A 19,028-nucleotide genomic window follows, 5' to 3' on the forward strand; every position below is an offset into this window, starting at 1 on the left:
TACCATCCGAGTACTCGCATAATTTAAATGCAATCCCACAACACTCTCTAGTTCACCACGATGACGATCGTCAGATTTGGTCTTACAATGTAAGCTGTCGCTTCAATCTTTCAGTTCAAATCGTCATCTTGATCATCTTGATGTTGCGCGAATGTAATTAACTCAAATCTAATCTCATATAGCACAAAGCAAACGATGGCTACTATAATGATGGCTATCAGCATGCCATTTATCCTCCGTCACATTCTGATCATACTCCAACCCATTTACATTCATCTCATCCAAGAGTAAGTCTAATCTGAATGTCTTTTCATGCTGTTACGACTTGAATCTCTTGATGTGCTAATTCTTGTATTATCTTAATGTTTTGCATTTTAAAAGGATCCGCCATCATCTGTTCCCTATGTGCACGATCATCAATACAAAGACAATCACGGTACTGATGATATGCGTTGGAGATGGAATAAAGACGCTGATTATTGGGATCGTCCTCCACCTTCTCATCATGTCCAACCTGCTTCACATTACACACCATCAGATTGGCATGAAATACCCAATGTCGCATCCAATTCATCTATTCATGGCTCTTTGCAACATCACAGTCCTCACTATTCAAGTATGAGTCATGATTACGCTCCACCACACGGTGACTCTTATCCTCCATCTGTAAGTGCTGTGGATACATTGTAATCCGTGTCGTTGCATAGTATTCTAGTATATCTCATCCTATCTGTTCAACTTAGATGCCTGTATATCATCATACACCCATTACTTATCACGATCAGCCCTCTTGGGTAAGTTTTTCTTTTTCTAAACTGTTGGTCTTGGTGATAATCACTCATGTAAATCCTGTATTTGAATCAATATAGAGATCTGCACAAAATTACAACCCACCTTATTACAGTCACGACTATGAACAACCTCCGGTAAACATATGCTTTTTCTGATCTTTTTGTTTCTAAAATCATTGCAGATGTATCAGCTTACGTTTTTTATTGATAAAAATATAGCCACCAGTGCATTCAATGCATGGACCACAATATGACAGTGTACATCATAGCAGAATGCATAGGGACTCTTCATCCAATCAGAGTCCACGCGAATACACTCGCTCTGCTGATTTTTCGCACGACAGTCAACCATCTTCTAATTCCATGATTCCAAATCACGCTGGGCACAATCAGAGTTCCACGTTTAGTCAAAAACCAGTATTAAAGCAAACCAAGTTACCGCTCTTTTTAAATATGCAAAGCGGTCATACTTCGACATCTTCAAATTATGGATCATTTCCCACTAAATCAGAGACTGACAGCACGCTTGATACCAACTGCTTAAACTCATCCTCTTCAAGTTTGAAATCCAATACTCTAGAGAGTTCAAACTATCCACACTACCCATTCCCAAATATGCGTGTCAAACCAAAGGCTTACATTGTAGATGATCTAGATCAAGAGCTTATGACTACTGGATTTCAACTAAAATTGGCTGGTCTAACACCACTGACCCCCTCTGTATATTCTCCAGCTGCATCTTCCATAACAAGCAATTCGTCAACTGCCAATTTATCTCAAAAATCACACATTCGGCCTGCGCTAATTATAGATTTGTTGTCCACCTTTCAATTTCTGGAAGTATTTGGAGTGGATTTCCTACACATGAAAATCGAACCCAACTTTAGTTTTGGTAGGTGTTTATTGCTATATCCATTCGTCATACCAGACTTGCTTCTATTGACATTCTACATACTTACACCCATTACATCAATGATTTGATATTCAGGCTGGGTAGTAGATGCCATGATCCATCCAGAAGCACGATATTGTGACATTCTGTGGATGTTTTCACACATTCTCAATGCTATGGAAAGCGATGTTCCTAAAAACCAAATTATGCTTCAGGCATATGTTTGTGAGTACATTAGAGTACTTATGCCAAAACTATCAGAAGAACTGTATTGCGTTGATCTTCCATTGGTATCTCCTGAATCACTTGTAGCAATCATGACACAATTCATTTCGTGGCTTACGGAAACAGACGCATTTCATCAACATCTATCGGACGCTGAAGCTTTTTGCACTACGTTGCGTAAATCATGCCTTGAACGGGCTGAAAGAATTCATCAGTACAGAGACCAATGTAAGCAGCTCAAAGTAGAAATGAGTGCGGTGGATTTAAAAATTGAATTCAAAACTAAGGAATTGGAACGTGGCACTGCTCCAGAACCAGTATCAGAAACTATGGATTTGGGTCCAGTGAATACATTGGTTGCTCCAAACGATACAGCTGCCGATTACTCAGTGCCAGCAAATATTTCCAACCCTAGTGCTGTTTCTGAAGACTCTGCAAAACCACTTCCTGAACACCCTGTTTCAACAGCTGCACCCGCCTTGTCTACCAATTCCTCTAGCCGAGCATCTTCTCGCAAGCATGCTTTGGTCAAATCAGAAAATGATCGTGAATATGTGACTAAACTCAAAGAAGAACTGATGGACTTGCAAAAAATGTACAATGCACATATTGACAATCTGGATCGACATATGGAAAAATTGAATCGACTTGAAACACTCAATAGCCATGACAGGCGTCGCGTTGCCTCTATTGTCAATGTGTCCAAAGGATCGGGTGATGTGTTGTTGGGTGTAGATCGATATGGTAGTGCGTATTGGTGGGTTGTGGTTGAGGGGGGTGACGCAACTTTGGATGCAGTAAACAGCGTACCCTTTAATCATATAACTGGAACTGAAACGACAACTTCTTTAGAGCACTTTGATTCTTCTTCAACTTCAATTGCTTCAGCACAACCTAAAATGGCCAACTTTGGGATTCTTGTCGAGCATGATTTTTCAGCACATGAAGACAATGATCCAAGCTTGATAGCTGAAGCATCAACCGGCTGGTCGTATTTTACTTCACTCGCTGATATCTACTCTTTTTTAACGACACTTTGCAATCGAGGATTCAGAGAGCGAGCACTTCGAAGCACTTTGCTGAATAGATTTTCCAGCATGGGACTTCCTCCGTCTTATGGAGTTGAAGAGGACTTTACCCATTATTCACGAGCGACATTTGACAAGGTTGCTGCTGCTGTCGTGTCCTTTGGTGTTTGGATTCGTGATGTCACTGGTGCACCGTTGCCATTCACAACAGATACGAGTGACAGGGTGATGCATATATCCAATGTGATGGACAGAGGGTCCCCGCAAGAATCTGTGCTGGCCACCTCTTTTACTGATTATTTTGGAGGAGCTGCACGACATGTATTCAATGAGCTTATTTCATTGTGCAGAAACAGCGCAATGAAGGATTCTGATGTAGATATAAACGAATCATTTGATATTCAAGCCATGAAAAGCCAGCTTATGCGATGGTTTGCAGAATCTAAACTCGACCATCTTACTTCAGACCAGCTCAATGCCTGCCACTCCATTGCCACTCTATCACACTTTCATGAATGGTGTACCCAAATCATATCAGAAATCACTGAAACAATTGTCTACCAAGAAGAAACAGCTGCAGCACAAGCTGCAAGAAAAAAACTTGAAGCGCAAAAGGAACTAGCACGGACAGAAAGTGCAATACATTTTACCCGATCTGGAAGGCGTGTTGCACCACCCAATTGGAGTCAGGGTTTAGCTTCTGGACAAATGGGTAGTACTATAGCTAAAGTTTCTGCTGCTGATGCTCCCCAGTCGTCTGAAGTCAGCGCGTCGTCAAACGCAGATGATGGCAAAAGTACTACTCATCCAAATTTCCGTGTAAATCAAAAAAAAACCAAGGCGAATCTATCCAAACCGACAAAAAACAAGATGAATCTGACCGAGTCGACAAAAGATAGTATGGATCTGCCCGAATCGACAAAAGACGAGATGGATTTGCCCGAGTCGATAAAAGACGAGATGGATTTGCCCGAATCGACAAAAGACGAGATGGAACTGCCCGAATCAACAGAAGATAATATGGATCTGCCTGAGCCGACAGAAGGTAGTATGGATCTGTCCGAGTTGACAGAAGATAGTATGGATCTGCCCGAATCGACAAAAGACGAGATGGATCTGCCCGAGTCGATAAAAGACGAGATGGATTTGCCCGAATCGATAAAAGACGAGATGGATCTGTCCGAGTTGACAAAAAACTCGTTCAAGAAAATTATTCCTTCAATGCAAGCGGTTACTATTGAAGTGAGATTACCACCTTCTAAAGCCACTTCAATGTCTACTCGCATTTTAAAATCAAAAAATGTCAAGCAAGGAGGAACGCGGACACGACCTATTCGTGAACATTCTCGAGCCACTACGTCTGATGCTTTACTGACTGGTCGTGCCGAGTCGAATCAGTCGAATCGTGGTAGTAGTCGACGCTCGCTTACAAGAGGATTGGCGACAGAGGGCAATGCTGCTACGTTGAGTGGGAAATCACGTCGCCAAAACCCGCCTGCTAAGACTAACTTGACCACCCATTCTGCAGCTAGTAAACGGCGTTCAAAATCCCGTCACTCCCTTGAACATGATAATGTGGGTCAATCAAAACTAAAGTCTGAGTCTCTGATCAATGCAAACAATGGAATGGATACCAGTATGACTGATTTAGTTTTAACATCTGCCTCCACTACTGTACCAATGAATACTAATGCTCGCAAGGTAGTGTTGCTTGGCCAGTTTATTAATTTTTAAATTTACTTGTTCATTCATCTGTAAACCTGACCGACTTGTTTCTTTTGTATCTAAAACTGTAATCTAGAAGCGAAAATCTTCATTGATCCAAAAACAAGAGTCAACTCAACAGGACAATACTGTCGCCGAGGTCGATTTGAATACTAAAGGCGATTTGAATCCATCCGTGCGCAAGAGTTTAAGAATTAGACATGCCAAACCACTATAGAAATGATTGTTTTCGGTGTTTCCTTTTTACTTGAATGTGCTAGTAAAATCTAAAATTGTTTTTGGCTTCATACCAGTTTTTAGTTTACCATCGTCGGTTTTGACAACAAATATATGCCATACTTCCAATGAAACGAATCATGGAAAGTCCTGCCACGCTCCACTATAAGTAGAAACAGTCAAGTTTAGCATTCAGTAAATACATGAGTCATTGATGCATTAAAACATTCAAAGCTCACCAAAATAAAAGTCAAGAACGGGTTAAATGATTTTGGATTGGTCGTATCAATCCCAATCTGAATAGCAATCTGTGAAGTAGTAAACACGGCCAAAATCGCCACATTAGACAATAGCCAAAACAAAACAACTTTTGTACGGTATGCTCTGAAATAATCCTCTTGGTCCAGCATGTTTCGGTTTTGTTTTCTGCGCCGCTGAGCAGTATCGTCTGGTTTAGGCTTGAGTTCCTTGAGAAACATATTGTAGTTGGCATCTATATCTTGTTGGTTGACTGGAAGATCAACTGTCACGACTTGCTTTCCTGCTTCAGTTTTTTGTGTGTGTACAGCAGCTGGAGGTTCAGTTGGCTTATTATCACCCTTGGTTCCCCACGACACATCATGCAAATTACAAACTATGATTATAGTTAGTAAAACAGAATGTTGACATATTTTTAAAAACCGATCGACAAATCAAACCAGTCTGACCCTTTAATACGGATTTACTTACATGCATATACCATGAGAATATTTACAAATGATGGCAAAAGCAATAAATACTGAATAAAGCATGTCAACTAATATTCCACCATGACAGTCCGAGTTAGCTATTCTTATTCTCAACATTCAATGCAGCATCAAATTTTCATGTTTAAAGCTTTACCATGTGCCAAGGGTCAAGATATACAATGGACGCAATAATGTATACGCCGTAAGTGGTAAGCAGTGAAAGAACGAGATCGCGGAATGCACGCTCAAGCAACAAGTTTGCAAGATTGAGCACACTGGTAGCTCTAGTCCCGTTTTGATCGGCAACCGTCGCGCGAGCAATTGCCGACTCGATTGCTAAATGGATAGTAAATCCAGACTAGGCTCATATAAAAGCAAACTATGTTAATCCAACTTGATTGGCCCCGCTATAGTCAATTTTACCGATAATAATTCACCAATTCAATAGTCATTCACAATAAACGGCTCACTCACCATATATAGTAGTGTTGCCATAATGAGAGCAAACAATGCAAAGCATCCAATATAAAGAATGCGAAACCCTTGTGGCCTGTTTCCAAGCGATGCAATAAATATCATCACAAGTGCAAACAGGTAAAGCTGTCTGAGAGTAATAAACATTCCTACGCCAAACCCAAAAAATGGATCGGTTTCCAACTGTTGTACAACTCCAACAGAAAGGAAATCTGAATTATCAAGGCGTGAAAAATATAAGTATAATGGCAACAAAACAATGCTTCACACCATGTAAGATTGATTGTATAATATACTTACAAAAGGTCAAGAAAAAATTGGACAGGGAAAACCAGCTAAAAACTAAATTCACCACATTATCTACGCAACACAAAATGATTGAGTATAAAATGCCAATGTTTTAAAAAACTACTAATGATGGGCTAATAATAATGCTTACATAAAGTCTGGAGTAGGAGAACCAATTTTCGTCCAAATGAATGACCAGATCGAAAAACTTGATAAAAATGGATGATGGCATGCAAGCCAGCAAAAAACGATCCATTCAACCACCGACGACGCTGCGCTTTACGATAATATCAGTACCACAAAAGTCAGTTTTGAATCATTTCTAATTAAAACAACTTTTGGATGATACGATGTGTGGCTTACAAATATACTCGGGAACAGAATCAGGGACATCAGTTTCGGCCTTGGCGCACTATATATTTTGCAAAAGCAAATGCGTTGGCTTGGTACAACCACTTAAAATCACATCAATGCAACTTAATGTACCTTGACATATCTTAAAATCCATGCTTCGTCACGCTTAGTGACTAGTTCAAAACACAGGATACGATCCTCGGCAAGATACATGTTTGCCATTGTGAGATTCGGACCACCATGCATTTTCTCACCAATGAAATATTTTTCTAATGGTCCAACACCATCACCACGATTTTGTAAAGCTCGATAACGGTAGGCAGAAAAGGCGCCAGGTAGCACACTAATGAACCCAAACACAGATTCGAGCGGTTTATCTAGGATATTGCTCATCTTGTACTCAAAATTTTGTGCCGCAACAAGCGGATTAAATAGTTTAGAAGAGCAAACGCCTTGTTCGGCATAAATCTCTCCACATGCTCCAGCAACGTTGGGATTAAGATCAAATTCTAAATACACAAAAAATCAAACATGGTTATAATCAGGGTTTTGTTCACCACAGCAATCAAAACATACATCAACAAACCTCGCCATAAATAATAAATAGATTTATCCGTTGGCTTGGTGCCAACATCAATAAGAACGCAGATATTTGGATTGAGTATTTTTCCAAATGCATTAAAAAACCAGCGGTGGCTATTAATCTTTTTTGCATTTTTTTCTTTAAGACAAAAAAGAACTTGAATAGGAACGTTGGATGCATTGTGCTCTAACATAAATTGGAATTTCAAAGTGGATTAACAATACTGCTGGTATATACGCATTTAAAAACCAAACATACTTTTGATATTCATCTGACTATCAAAAGCAACACACGAGGTATATTCGAAAACATGCGCTGAAACCTCTATTGATGGGACAAATGAAAATACACAATTGTTTAGTTAAAAACAAGCACTTTTGTAATAATGCAAAACTTTTACTTACCTTGATCATTAATTGATGTTTTAATCAGTCCTTCTTGGTATACTCCAAGCACTCCAAGTGTAGCCAACGTTTTTTGATGGATTTTGGAACGACCATCAGACACGATGCAAATTACAACTTTTTTCCATCCATCTACTCCCCAGACAGTAGAATTAGTTTTGCGACAAAGATGATTAATATTTCGACAAAGACTCTTCCATGTGTTGAGAAAAAGTCTTTCGTCTTCATTGTACATTGTCACGACAATAAATATTTCTGTAGCACGATCATCTTCTGCTTGACGAAGACTATATAAGGTGGGTTTTCAGTAGAATCAACGTATTATTATCAAGTAAATAATTGAAAAAACAGTAATAATATATCAACTTAAAGCTCAAACAAGTAAGCTTACTAATAGCCACGCTCATAAAACTCATTTGGATCTCCAACAACAGCGGTGTCTAGGTATTTTCACAAAAAAATATAGTAGCAAGTAAGCGATGGATGATTTGATGGAATGAAATGGCATGACATCAATGGCAACAGTCACATGAACAAAAATATGTACATCTGAGATGAGAGAATTCACGACCAGAATGCCTGCTTGCATTCATGACTTTTTCAGGAACAGGCACCTCGACAACAAAATTTCCAGAAGAAGTCAGCGGAATAGTTTTGACTGTCTTGTAACGAAACAAGGTTTCACCCATACGACGCGGAACATACTGCTGTGCTGGGGGATAGTTGTAGTTTAAGTTGAGATCATCATGAACGGTATCATGCGAAGTATAAACATCTCCAATATAATCTGTGGTGGAACAATTTTCAGTTACACTGATGGGATGCTCAAAAAGAGTAGATTTGAAACCATCCTGATCAGATAAATCTGTACTGGCATTACGATATCGGATATTAAATGATTGAATTTCGGCCATATCGCTAGGACTCGAGCCTGGTAGAGTATTTGGAAACTAATGAATTGTATATGAATTTACAATAAAAATATTAGTTTTATGCCTATTCACGTAAAATGAAAAACTAAACAAGAGTGCCAGAGTACATGAACATAGTTTTAATTCAACACAAATTGTATGATTTGCTCGAGATGAAAAGAAATTAAAATACTACAATGACATGCCATTTGATCTTACCTGCGTCATTGGAGGAGTCAGTTTAGTCTGATGACCAGTATAAGGTAATCCTACAACAATTGTAGGACGTTGCTGTGATGGTGTTTGCAGTATGTTTGGATTGGTTGAATACTGCAACCTATCTACATGTTGTCCAGGAGAACTCAAAGTTTGAGGTGGTGGATAAGAATAGTTGTTATATGGTGAACTGGATGAGTCTGTAGGACTTGGAGCATTGCATGGCTGTTGTAATAATCGAAGGTTTTGCTGACCAAGCTGCTGCTTAGAAGCAGAGCTAGTATGACTATGCAATTCATTACTCTCAAGACTAACTTTATTTTGGATCGGGAAGCTCCCGATAAGTGGTTGAATGTCCTGGGAGTATACGGTCTGGTTATACTGAAGAGAGTCAGTATTCTGTGCAACAGCCGAGTCTGAGTTGACATCACGATACTCAGAGGAACACTTTTGGCATGTATCTCCTGGCACATTTTTACAACAATAAGAATCTGACATGAATGCCAACAATTAATAAACTTGTGATGAGTTCAATGTCAAACTTTCAACTGTTATTCACGTAAAATGAAACTGCAAGAAAGTATAAAATAATCGTTAATTCGTGTCAAAATTATGAATTTGAATCAGAATTGACAAAAAGAATGAGAACAGACAAACACTTGAACTGAATTGTATTGAAATCATTTTGATTGAATCAAACAGCATTTTTAAATATAAATGATTTGTTTGTAAACTTGAAGATTGGTTTGAGTTGATTTACAATTTTTAATCCACAAATACGTCAAGTGAATGACTTTACAGTTCATGTCTGAAAACATCGCATACCAACTTATTGTTTTTTAGTTAAATCATGGCTTGTTTATGATATAAAAAACAAACAGATTTATTTGAACCATCACAACTACTATTCAGAAGCAGTTTCCTCAAACGCAATCAGTCGTTTTCCGTCCCCAACAAGATCGCCTTCTTTAAACATGATGCGTTGAATCACTCCGTCAATTGGAGACTTGATCACATGCTATTCAAACAGATATCAGAAACTAAACCATTCAAAGTATAATAAATTATATACATACCTCCATCTTCATGGCTTCCAGAATCATGAGGGGTTGACCTGCCTTGACAGTTTCGCCCACTTTAACCATCACCTGTGAGATCTTGCACGGCATAGGTGTTACAACACTGCCATGACCACCTTCGTTACTCTCATTTTGACGGTATGCTGGAAGTGGAATATAAACCACATGGCGAGTACCATCTACAAATACATGCAATGTCTCCTCGTCAGGTTGAACAACACGAGCACTAATCCGACGCTCACCAATATCAGATACAAGATCAAATGATCCATTGTGCTCGGTCATGGTTACAATTTGGCACATACCAACTTGATGAGCAGCTCCAGCGCAGTCAACAATCTATACGTTGACTTTAATAATTTAGACATGTGTTGACTCGGTTTTTAAAAAATAATATAAACTTGCCTTGATAGCATGAGTATTTCCACCAAGAGTCTCCATAGTCACGCTGATGTTTTGCTTGTCTTCCTTGTTTTCTAAAAAGGTAAAGTCTCGAGATGAAACACCATTAAGACGCAAACCAGAAAGTTTGGCCCATGGAGATTCAGGCTCACTCTTGGCTGATGCTGAATAATCAGCTTGTGCCTGTTTCTCTCGTCCAGCTAAAAACAAGGCCGCATGAGCAAGAACTAAATGTTCTGCAGGTCCTTTTGGCTTGAACAAGGTGTCCTTGTGTTTCTGTAAATCCATCAAAGCGTAGATGGTTGGTCTACAAGATTTCGTACATACTTCAATCTTAAAATAGAACTCACCTGAATAAAACCAGTCTCTACATCTCCAGCAATAAAGGCGGGATGAGAAGCAAGACTTTTGATAAACTCAATGTTGGTATGTGGCCCAACAACCTAATAGTTCAACAGATTAATAAAAACTCCAATTGAAACCGTGTATAAAATAGGCTCACAAATCACTGCTCACTTCAAATTCACCAAGTGCCTTGCGTAAAACACGTAAAGCTTCTGTACGATCCTCAGAGTGCACAACTAGCTTGGAAATCATAGGATCATAATGAACACTGACTTCATCTCCTTGACGAACACCAGTTTCAACACGAAGCTTATCAGAAGTCTTGGGGGTGCGAAGATGAATCAGCTTTCCAGTGTCAGGCAAAAAGTCTTTATCAGGATTTTCTGCATAAATACGTGCTTCAAAAGCATGTCCGTTCAACTGTAGTTCGTGTTGCATCTTGGGAAGTGGACGTCCAGCAGCAACACGCAATTGCCATTCAACTAGATCTGTGCCAGTGACCATTTCTGTAATGGGATGCTCGACTTGTAGACGAGTGTTCATTTCCATAAAATAAAACTCGTTGGTATCAGTGTCCAGAATAAACTCGACAGTACCTGCACCGACATAATTGACAGCCTTGGCTGCAGCAACAGCTTTTGTTCCCAAAGATTCACGAAGCTCAGATGACAAACCAGGCTAAACATCAACATATTAGAAAGTGATACAAGGCAAATACACAACCATAAAATCAAACAGACATGCTACACGGTTTAAATTCAATAGAAAACTAGCATCAAAACTCACAGCTGGAGCTTCTTCAAGAATCTTTTGGTGACGTCTCTGAACACTGCAATCTCTTTCAAACAGATACACAGCATTTCCATACTTGTCGGCAAATACTTGAACTTCAACATGACGAGGTCGGGTAATGTACTTTTCCACTAGAACCTTGTCATCACTAAATGATTTGAGACCCTCGCGTTTGGAAGACTCGAGCATTTCGTAAAACTCGTCGGCAGATTGAACAATACGCATACCCTGAGATTATTAAAAAGTATAGTTTCAAAAAATGTTGGTCCATCTCGTAAAGAATAGCAAACTGATAAAAGACATACTTTGCCACCGCCGCCTTTTACAGCTTTAATCAACACCGGATAACCCATTTTGTCTGCCTCTGATTTCAAATAAGCAGGATCTTGATTTTCACCGTGGTAGCCAGGTACAACAGGGACTTTGGCATCTTGCATAATGTATTTGGATGCACTGTAATTTAAAGTTTAGATGGTTTTTGATGAATGTGTCACAAATCGATCGGTACGCAATGTAAAATACCTTTTGGATCCCATGTCAATAATGGCTTGTGCAGGAGGACCAATAAAAGAGAGGCCAGACGAGGCAACAGCATCAGCAAATCCAGCATTTTCAGAAAGAAATCCATATCCAGGATGAATGGCCTTGTTTTGATGATTGGATATATTTGCAAATGCAAAAAGTTTATTGTCGATAAGCCAACTGTTTATACTAGACCAACTAAACTTACCAAGCTTTGACTGCGCTTGGCAATATCCAAGATCTTGTCTGTACGAAGATATGACTCGGAAGATGCAGCAGGACCAATACAGTAAGCCTCATCAGCCATTTGAACGTGCATGGAATTACGATCTGGCTCAGAAAAGACCGCAACGGTTTTGATGCCCAGACGTTTAGCGGTGCGCATAACTCTACATGCAATTTCACCTCGATTGGCAATCAAGATCTTGTCAAAAAGAGGCGATTCTGAAATGTCAGCCTTGCCAAGAATAGCAGATTGAGTTCCTAATTTAAAAATAGAAATATCTCAGTAAGCATCTTGATCTGAAAATGCAATATTGTGATGCTAGACTGAAATAGTGATGATCATGACTAAACAAAGCCCATACTAGAAGAATAATGAATGCAAAGGGCTACATCATGATATATCAAGCAAACAGTATTTTCATCACGAATCAAATTCATTTACAATACGCCAAGGTCTCATGACAGTGTTTGAATACAACACAATTGATCATTGGTATGAATGAATTGCAACACTCAATTCAACAGACATTAACAAAAGTTCAATGATCTAAGCAATAGATTAAAGAGCTGATTATGCAGACTAGAAATACAGAGTTGAATGAGGCGAATGAGGCGAAAACACACCATTGAATCTAACAAGTAAAGGAGTACGACTGATTTGAGCAGATTTAGAAATGGGCGTAGACAAGAAAGAAACAGCCGAGTGTGAGCGACGATGAATCTGTATTCTGGACAGCATGGTGGAATGGCAACTGCAGACTGGCAATGACTGGATAAATCTATTCGATTGATTTGATTTCCATGGTCGCAGACTCACGTGTCTTACTGTCTGTTGTATCACGTGACTAATACAATTCAAATTGTAAATTTCTTGACATGAAAGCTTCATCCATTAACCATTTCATCCTCCAACAACATTCAAAATGGATTCTGATCAGCTCAAAGATAGACTCTTGTTTGCGATCCCTAAAAAGGGTCGTCTTGCTGAACGTTGCTTGCGTCTTCTAGACGGTGCTGATATTCAGTTCTCTCGTGCCCATCGTCTAGATATTGCTCTTTCCACTAATCTACCATTGGCATTAGTGTTTCTGCCTGCCAATGACATTGCTATGTTTGTTGGTCAAGGAAACGTCGACATTGGTCTCACTGGAAAAGACATGGTTGTTGAAAACGGTACCGTTGCAGATGAATTGCTCGAACTCGGTTTTGGAAAATGCTCTCTCTCTGTTCAAGTCCCAGAAGATGGCAGTATCCAATCCATTGATGATCTTATTGGCAAGCGAGTTGCTACTAGTTTTGAAAACGTTGTCAAGAGGTACTTTTTGTCTGATATTTTATTTTAATACGACGGGTGAATTTTGCGATGCTTTGAATCCAGCTTAATTGCTGCCAAAAATTCATTGGCATGCGAATAACCTGCAGATGAATGGACTCAATGTCGGAACCTTCTATCCGCTATTCTTTCGAGGTTTTTCCACTTGAACTCACTCGAGTTGCTACTTGAGCCTGTCAAGTAGTTATTTCTTTGATTGCTGAGTAGTTTAGCCTGCTTAGTTGGTATCGAGCCAAAATATCCCTAAATGTCAAAGCAAAGCTTTTTTTAGACCATCCTGTCCAGTGCAGATTGAAAAGCACAAGCATTTACCTTTTGGATATTGACACATGGCTGTGGACCGCATCTCACCAATTTTTTGTAATACATGTAGATATTTTACTGCTCGAGAAAATGGATTTAACCATGAAGAGACCGTCACGCTGTTGATCGAGGATATCTTCCACCCAGTATTTTCCAAGGCTTCCAAGACTATTGTGACATATATTGGTGGTTCTGTTGAAACTGCATGTGCTCTTGGTGTTGCTGATGCTATTGGTAAACTAGATTGACCTTGTATTTTATATCCACAGTACTCATAGAACTGTAGTTGACTAATGCTGTTGCACCATTATTTGTGGACTGTTATAACCAGTTGATCTTGTCGAGTCGGGTGAAACCATGCGCGCTGCCAAGCTAAAGTCTATTGGCACTATTCTAAAATCCCAAGCCGTATTGATCTCCAATCCCAGAAAGCACGACAATGATCAGTTGGTCCAAAAGATTTGTCGTCGGCTACGTGGTGTTATTGATGCTGAGCGATATGTTCTTTGCACTTACAATATCCGTAGAGCTAGTATGGCAGATGCCTTTAAAATTACTCCTGGAAAAAAGGCACCTTCTGTCAGTCCTCTTGAAGATACTGAATGGATTGCCATCTCTGTCATGGTGCTTAAATCGAATGTTGTTGACTGTATGGATGAGCTGACCTCTATTGGTGCCGAGGATATTTTAATTCTTGATATTCACAATTGTCGTGTAGCAGACCAGAGTGTGTGTACTCTCAGTAAAGAGGAGTCTGGAGTGTATTAAACCAGCTTGATCAATCCTGCCTTATGGAATTAAGCTGTCTTGGTTAATTTGGTCATTGATTTCTCATGGTTAAACTAAACACCTCGATTATTATTATTACAGCCGTATTCACGTAAACTGAAACACATTTCTGTATTTATCTTGCAGTTGGAGCTTCTATTTTGCTCTGGAATAAACAATAGTTAAATATTCTTTGTTGGGAATCGATTTTTTATTGAAACTATTCTAATATCAGATACGTTCGCGCTCTAATCCAACAAAACATTTCAGGAATACAACAGTTGTTTCCATGCGATCATGCAATATTTTGAGAAGTTGGAGATTGAAAAGATATCAGGGATGTAGAATGTATTGGAACAGAGATGTAAACATTCAGTATTTTTTTACAAGAGCAAACGTGGAGATTGTATGGCTATGCCAAAAGTGAAAGGGACACATTTAAAACTATAGCTTGATTGCATTATAGTGTTTAAAAGAATTGGGTGTGAATTGAAGCAATCAATATTTGATCACTGTTTCAAAGCAAGAACTGATCACAGCAAGAGTGCTCCGCTTTGCGTGAATATGGCTGAAATGTGGTTTTCAACAAATGCATTTTGTAGTTGGATTTGAAAAGTCGAGTTTCTATCTGATGGGATTGAACAGCCCTTGAAATTGAAATTCAACAGAAACAAAATCCGGAGAATTGTGTTTCTCCGCGCACTACTGAATGTAAGTCGAGGATGAAACCAGCAGATCAATGGCTCTTGTATTGAGGTCTGACACTGTACTGGTATTGTCTATCCATTGGATCGGTACCAGTCATTCATGTACTGGATATACTCATCTTATAGACATCACTGATCAATAGACACTCGATCCCTTAATCTCCCATCCTGTTCAACCACTATTTGTGTATCGTAGGCTTCTGAAGATTGCCTTGCTTTACGAGTGCTTGATGTTCTATTATAAACTCAAACCGATTTATCAATATTTCAAGCTGCAATGAGCAGGTCCTGAATAGCTTGCATTCATTCCAAAACATCACTATAATTCTCTTTTGATAATGGGTAGAATATCTAACATGTATGAGATGATATAGGTCTCAGAGCAATGACATTAAATTGGACGAGTTTGATACTGGTAAAACAAAAGGATCGAGAGCATGTGGTAGGCTCGACTGTTTTGAGTTGTATGCAATTTCAATACTGGATTTTTGTTTTTAATTCAATGTGAAATAATGAGTAGATGGATGTCGAGTACGCAAGCGAAAGTGTGATGGATTACAGCCGTATTGTACCAACTGTTTAAAATCAATCACTCGTGACGAGGATGGAAATCCAATCTGTACATATAAAATAGAAGCAAAGAAACGAGGTCCTAGACCAGGCTACAAAGATCGAATGCTTCAAAGATTGGAACGTTTGGAGAGCATCCTCAATCCTCTAGTGGACTCTCCATTGACTCAAGGATCGCCTAAATTAGTGTCCGACTCGGTTGTTGTCGATGCAGTCGAACAAACCAATTTGAATCCACCAGCTATTAAATCACGCAAGAAACCTATTCAGCAGCGTGTTTTGGATCTGTACGAAGTAATGGACACTACAAATCTTCTTACCACCGACTCTAGTCCAAGTGAGGAGTCGATCAGATTACAGAATATGCACTCTATAGATATCTCTTCAGGACAATCCACGCTGCCTTCTCCTAAAACTGGCTTGAATACTGGACTTGTGTCACTACAGAGTTTCCCTGTAACGGATTCTGCTCTTATGAATCAATCGCGCATTCCAACCTCATTTCTAACGCTTCCATTACAGTCTGTAGTTTTATCGCATTCTACAACCCCTGCTGATTCAACACCCAACACACTTTTAAATGCCAAAGTGTCCACATGCTCAATACCGACCACTGCTTCAAGCACTTTTAACAAAATCGGTTATGATAGTGGGGTAATGAATGAGCTTGAAGATATCCTTGGATTTGGTGGTTTAAGACCACCACAGAAAAATCAGCAAAAATCAATCATTTTGCTGGGTGAAGGAAACGATAGTATGCTTCAGCCAGCCGCGCTTCAATGGGCTACCAATGACTCCACTTTGGGTTTAAACCATCAAGCAATGATGCAACTTCAAGTTCCTCCCGGTGTCATTGAACTTGATAATTTCTACCTAAACAATTCAAATCTATACTCTTCGCTAGCCTATCCTTCCATTCTTGACCCATTTCCGTGTGTATTCAATGGTACTTTTGGCCCAGAGCTACCTTTTAATAATTTTCCATTTTTAGATACATCTGTCCAGCAACAGAATTCAATTCTTGAACTTGAAACGCACCTTCTCATGCTTGGTCTTCACTACAACTTGGTCGTGCCCTTGTCCAAATCCCAATCTGCAATCATCACGCTACCGCAATCATCTATGGTACGACTACCCAATACACTAAGGGATTCTCTGATTGCAACAGGCGTGTTTTACTCGTCCCATCCAGAGCTGTTTACTACTCTGCTTGGACCACAACAGAAAATTACGCTTGATCCACAAAACAAAAGCGAAATTCGCATTCGTATTGCTCGCATGTACATCATACGGTCGCGAAAGGCATTGAATGCAGCCATTTCACCTGCAGGGTCTACTCATTTGGATGGTGTAGATCCTACTAAAAATCCTACTTCAGAAGATGGCACACCTGTTGAGCCATTGGATGATTGTGATGCGGTCCGTACCATGCTGATTTTGGCTACAATCTCGTTTGGTCTTGGAGATGGCGGTGATTCTATGCAGCTTGTTGGTAAGCTAAATCATTTAAAGTATATCTGTTTTTTCTTGTAGAATGATTGAAAAACAGAACCTGATACAAGTGATTTATTTTATTATTTGTTGGTAGCCGATGCCTATCGACTTGCACAAAAGGCAAAAATTTACGAAGCAAGCTTGCTACATAATGAATCTGTCAAGCGTAAACATCCACTAACTGTTGATTCGCTAGTAATATCTGTTCCTCGCATGGTTACTACAAAACCCACGATTCAAAAACTTTTGCCTGCTGACAAATTTGACCGCCGGGTTTTGTGGGGATCATGTCTAATCTTGGATACATATTGTGCCATGGCTAGTGGATACCAATCAGGCATTGACGAAGGCGACTATCCGGGACTTGTTGCAGCATTTGGATATGCAGATCTTTTACCCTATCTCAAAGTTCCTGATAATACTCGTCAAACCTTTTCTCAACTTGGAAAACTTGCAGAGAACACTATTTGGGAGGGAACACCACTTGCCGTTATGTTTGATGACGTGACTGAAATGAGTCGTACATCCATGTTGATTAATTCAGTCACTGGAGAGTTTGAATCGCTTATACACCTTACATTTATTATGCGCCGCATCATGAGATATGTTCGATCGCACATGACATGTCCTGCAGTGGAGTTTTGTCATCCATCAACAAATCCGATTTCCAAACCAATGGAAACACCATCCGTTTCATCTAAACTGGATACGGGCGATATTGCTGCATTACATAATTCACTGTTAGAATGGTACAATGAATTCCCTGATCGGTTTCGAGCTTTTCCATCTCTAGAGTCGTTTGCACGCGGTGTTCATCCATCAGTGCTGGATCACTACCATGACTGGACGTATAACATCTATATTGTAGAGTGTTTGATGACTTTTTTGTCTGCATTTTCATACTTGCATCTTCCACTTTTGACAGGACCAGATTCACACGTAAAGCTGTATCGTCTTAGTTTATCAACACCACCAAAAACCACAAGCACTACACTCTACTCGGATACCAATGAGAGCAAAGCACAACAACTATGGAGTTCACAACAAGTTCTTTTGGCTTGTTTTCGTGCACTCACGTATATGATTCGACGGTTATACACTCCCACAACACCATCACAGAGTCCATTTTGCAATCGTAACTATGATACGGAACGACTCAGGTTTTGTCAACAACAGATGATTCCAGAAGATACTCCATCACCTGCATTGTGTTGGACCATTCATTCGTTAAATATTTATATTATATCCTCAGCAGGACTCATGGCAGCAAGATCGTGTGTAAATGGCACGGATACACCATCGACACATCTGGAATCGATCATTCGTCTAATGAATGCACTGGTACTGCCATCACTAGAACGGATTAGCAAAGTATGGCCCATGGCACAATTGTATCAATTCAAACTGGGAACTTTGCTCAAGGGAGGAGCCGCTGAAGATTGGGCAGAAGAGGCCATATCATATATTCAACTATGATGGAATGGAGATTTGAGCCTGTATTTATTAGTTATTTTGAATGAGAAACAGCTTATATTCGATGCTGGAATTCAATAAATTAGTCAGATTCGATTATTAATAAAAGTTGATTGAAATTGTGATTTTATTCGAGCAGCAAGCTTGACCCGAGTTAATCCAACATCGTGATGAATAGCT

The 19,028-nt window shown here is 39.5% G+C and overlaps 4 protein-coding genes across 4 annotated transcripts; 2 read left to right on the forward strand and 2 right to left on the reverse strand.

Annotated features, from left to right (window-relative positions):
• Nucleotides 1-4,639: 4,639 nt before the first annotated feature.
• On the reverse strand, nt 4,640-8,397 carry BATDEDRAFT_21013 (uncharacterized protein; the record flags this gene model as incomplete). Its single annotated transcript, XM_006682513.1, has 14 exons — nt 4,640-5,040; nt 5,117-5,511; nt 5,607-5,673; nt 5,760-5,933; nt 6,080-6,262; nt 6,333-6,439; nt 6,519-6,644; nt 6,731-6,779; nt 6,854-7,230; nt 7,308-7,490; nt 7,563-7,628; nt 7,709-7,995; nt 8,100-8,148; nt 8,256-8,397. The coding sequence occupies 14 exons, from the start codon at nt 8,395-8,397 to the stop codon at nt 4,963-4,965; spliced, it is 2,283 nt and encodes a 760-aa protein (XP_006682576.1). The 3' UTR covers nt 4,640-4,962.
• A 1,299-nt stretch (nt 8,398-9,696) lies between these two features.
• On the reverse strand, nt 9,697-12,978 carry BATDEDRAFT_92361 (uncharacterized protein). The gene is made up of 10 exons (XM_006682670.1): nt 12,825-12,978; nt 12,184-12,458; nt 11,976-12,097; nt 11,759-11,906; nt 11,448-11,681; nt 10,833-11,339; nt 10,667-10,759; nt 10,320-10,592; nt 9,912-10,253; nt 9,697-9,853 (listed from the first exon to the last, which is right to left on the reverse strand). Exons 1-10 carry the CDS (start codon nt 12,937-12,939, stop codon nt 9,740-9,742), a joined length of 2,223 nt encoding a protein of 740 aa, XP_006682733.1. The 5' UTR covers nt 12,940-12,978; the 3' UTR covers nt 9,697-9,739.
• Nucleotides 12,979-13,123: 145 nt separating this feature from the next.
• Nucleotides 13,124-14,604, forward strand: BATDEDRAFT_30881 (ATP phosphoribosyltransferase; the record flags this gene model as incomplete). Its single annotated transcript, XM_006682579.1, has 4 exons — nt 13,124-13,515; nt 13,907-13,982; nt 14,004-14,070; nt 14,168-14,604. 4 exons carry the CDS (start codon nt 13,124-13,126, stop codon nt 14,602-14,604), a joined length of 972 nt encoding a protein of 323 aa, XP_006682642.1.
• A 739-nt stretch (nt 14,605-15,343) lies between these two features.
• On the forward strand, nt 15,344-18,851 carry BATDEDRAFT_28286 (uncharacterized protein; the record flags this gene model as incomplete). Its single annotated transcript, XM_006682549.1, has 4 exons — nt 15,344-15,360; nt 15,686-15,753; nt 15,832-17,373; nt 17,470-18,851. 4 exons carry the CDS (start codon nt 15,344-15,346, stop codon nt 18,849-18,851), a joined length of 3,009 nt encoding a protein of 1,002 aa, XP_006682612.1.
• Nucleotides 18,852-19,028: the final 177 nt, after the last annotated feature.

Source organism: Batrachochytrium dendrobatidis (assembly GCF_000203795.2).
Source record: "Batrachochytrium dendrobatidis JAM81 unplaced genomic scaffold BATDEscaffold_17, whole genome shotgun sequence".
Taxonomy (NCBI): Eukaryota; Fungi; Chytridiomycota; class Chytridiomycetes; order Rhizophydiales; genus Batrachochytrium; species Batrachochytrium dendrobatidis.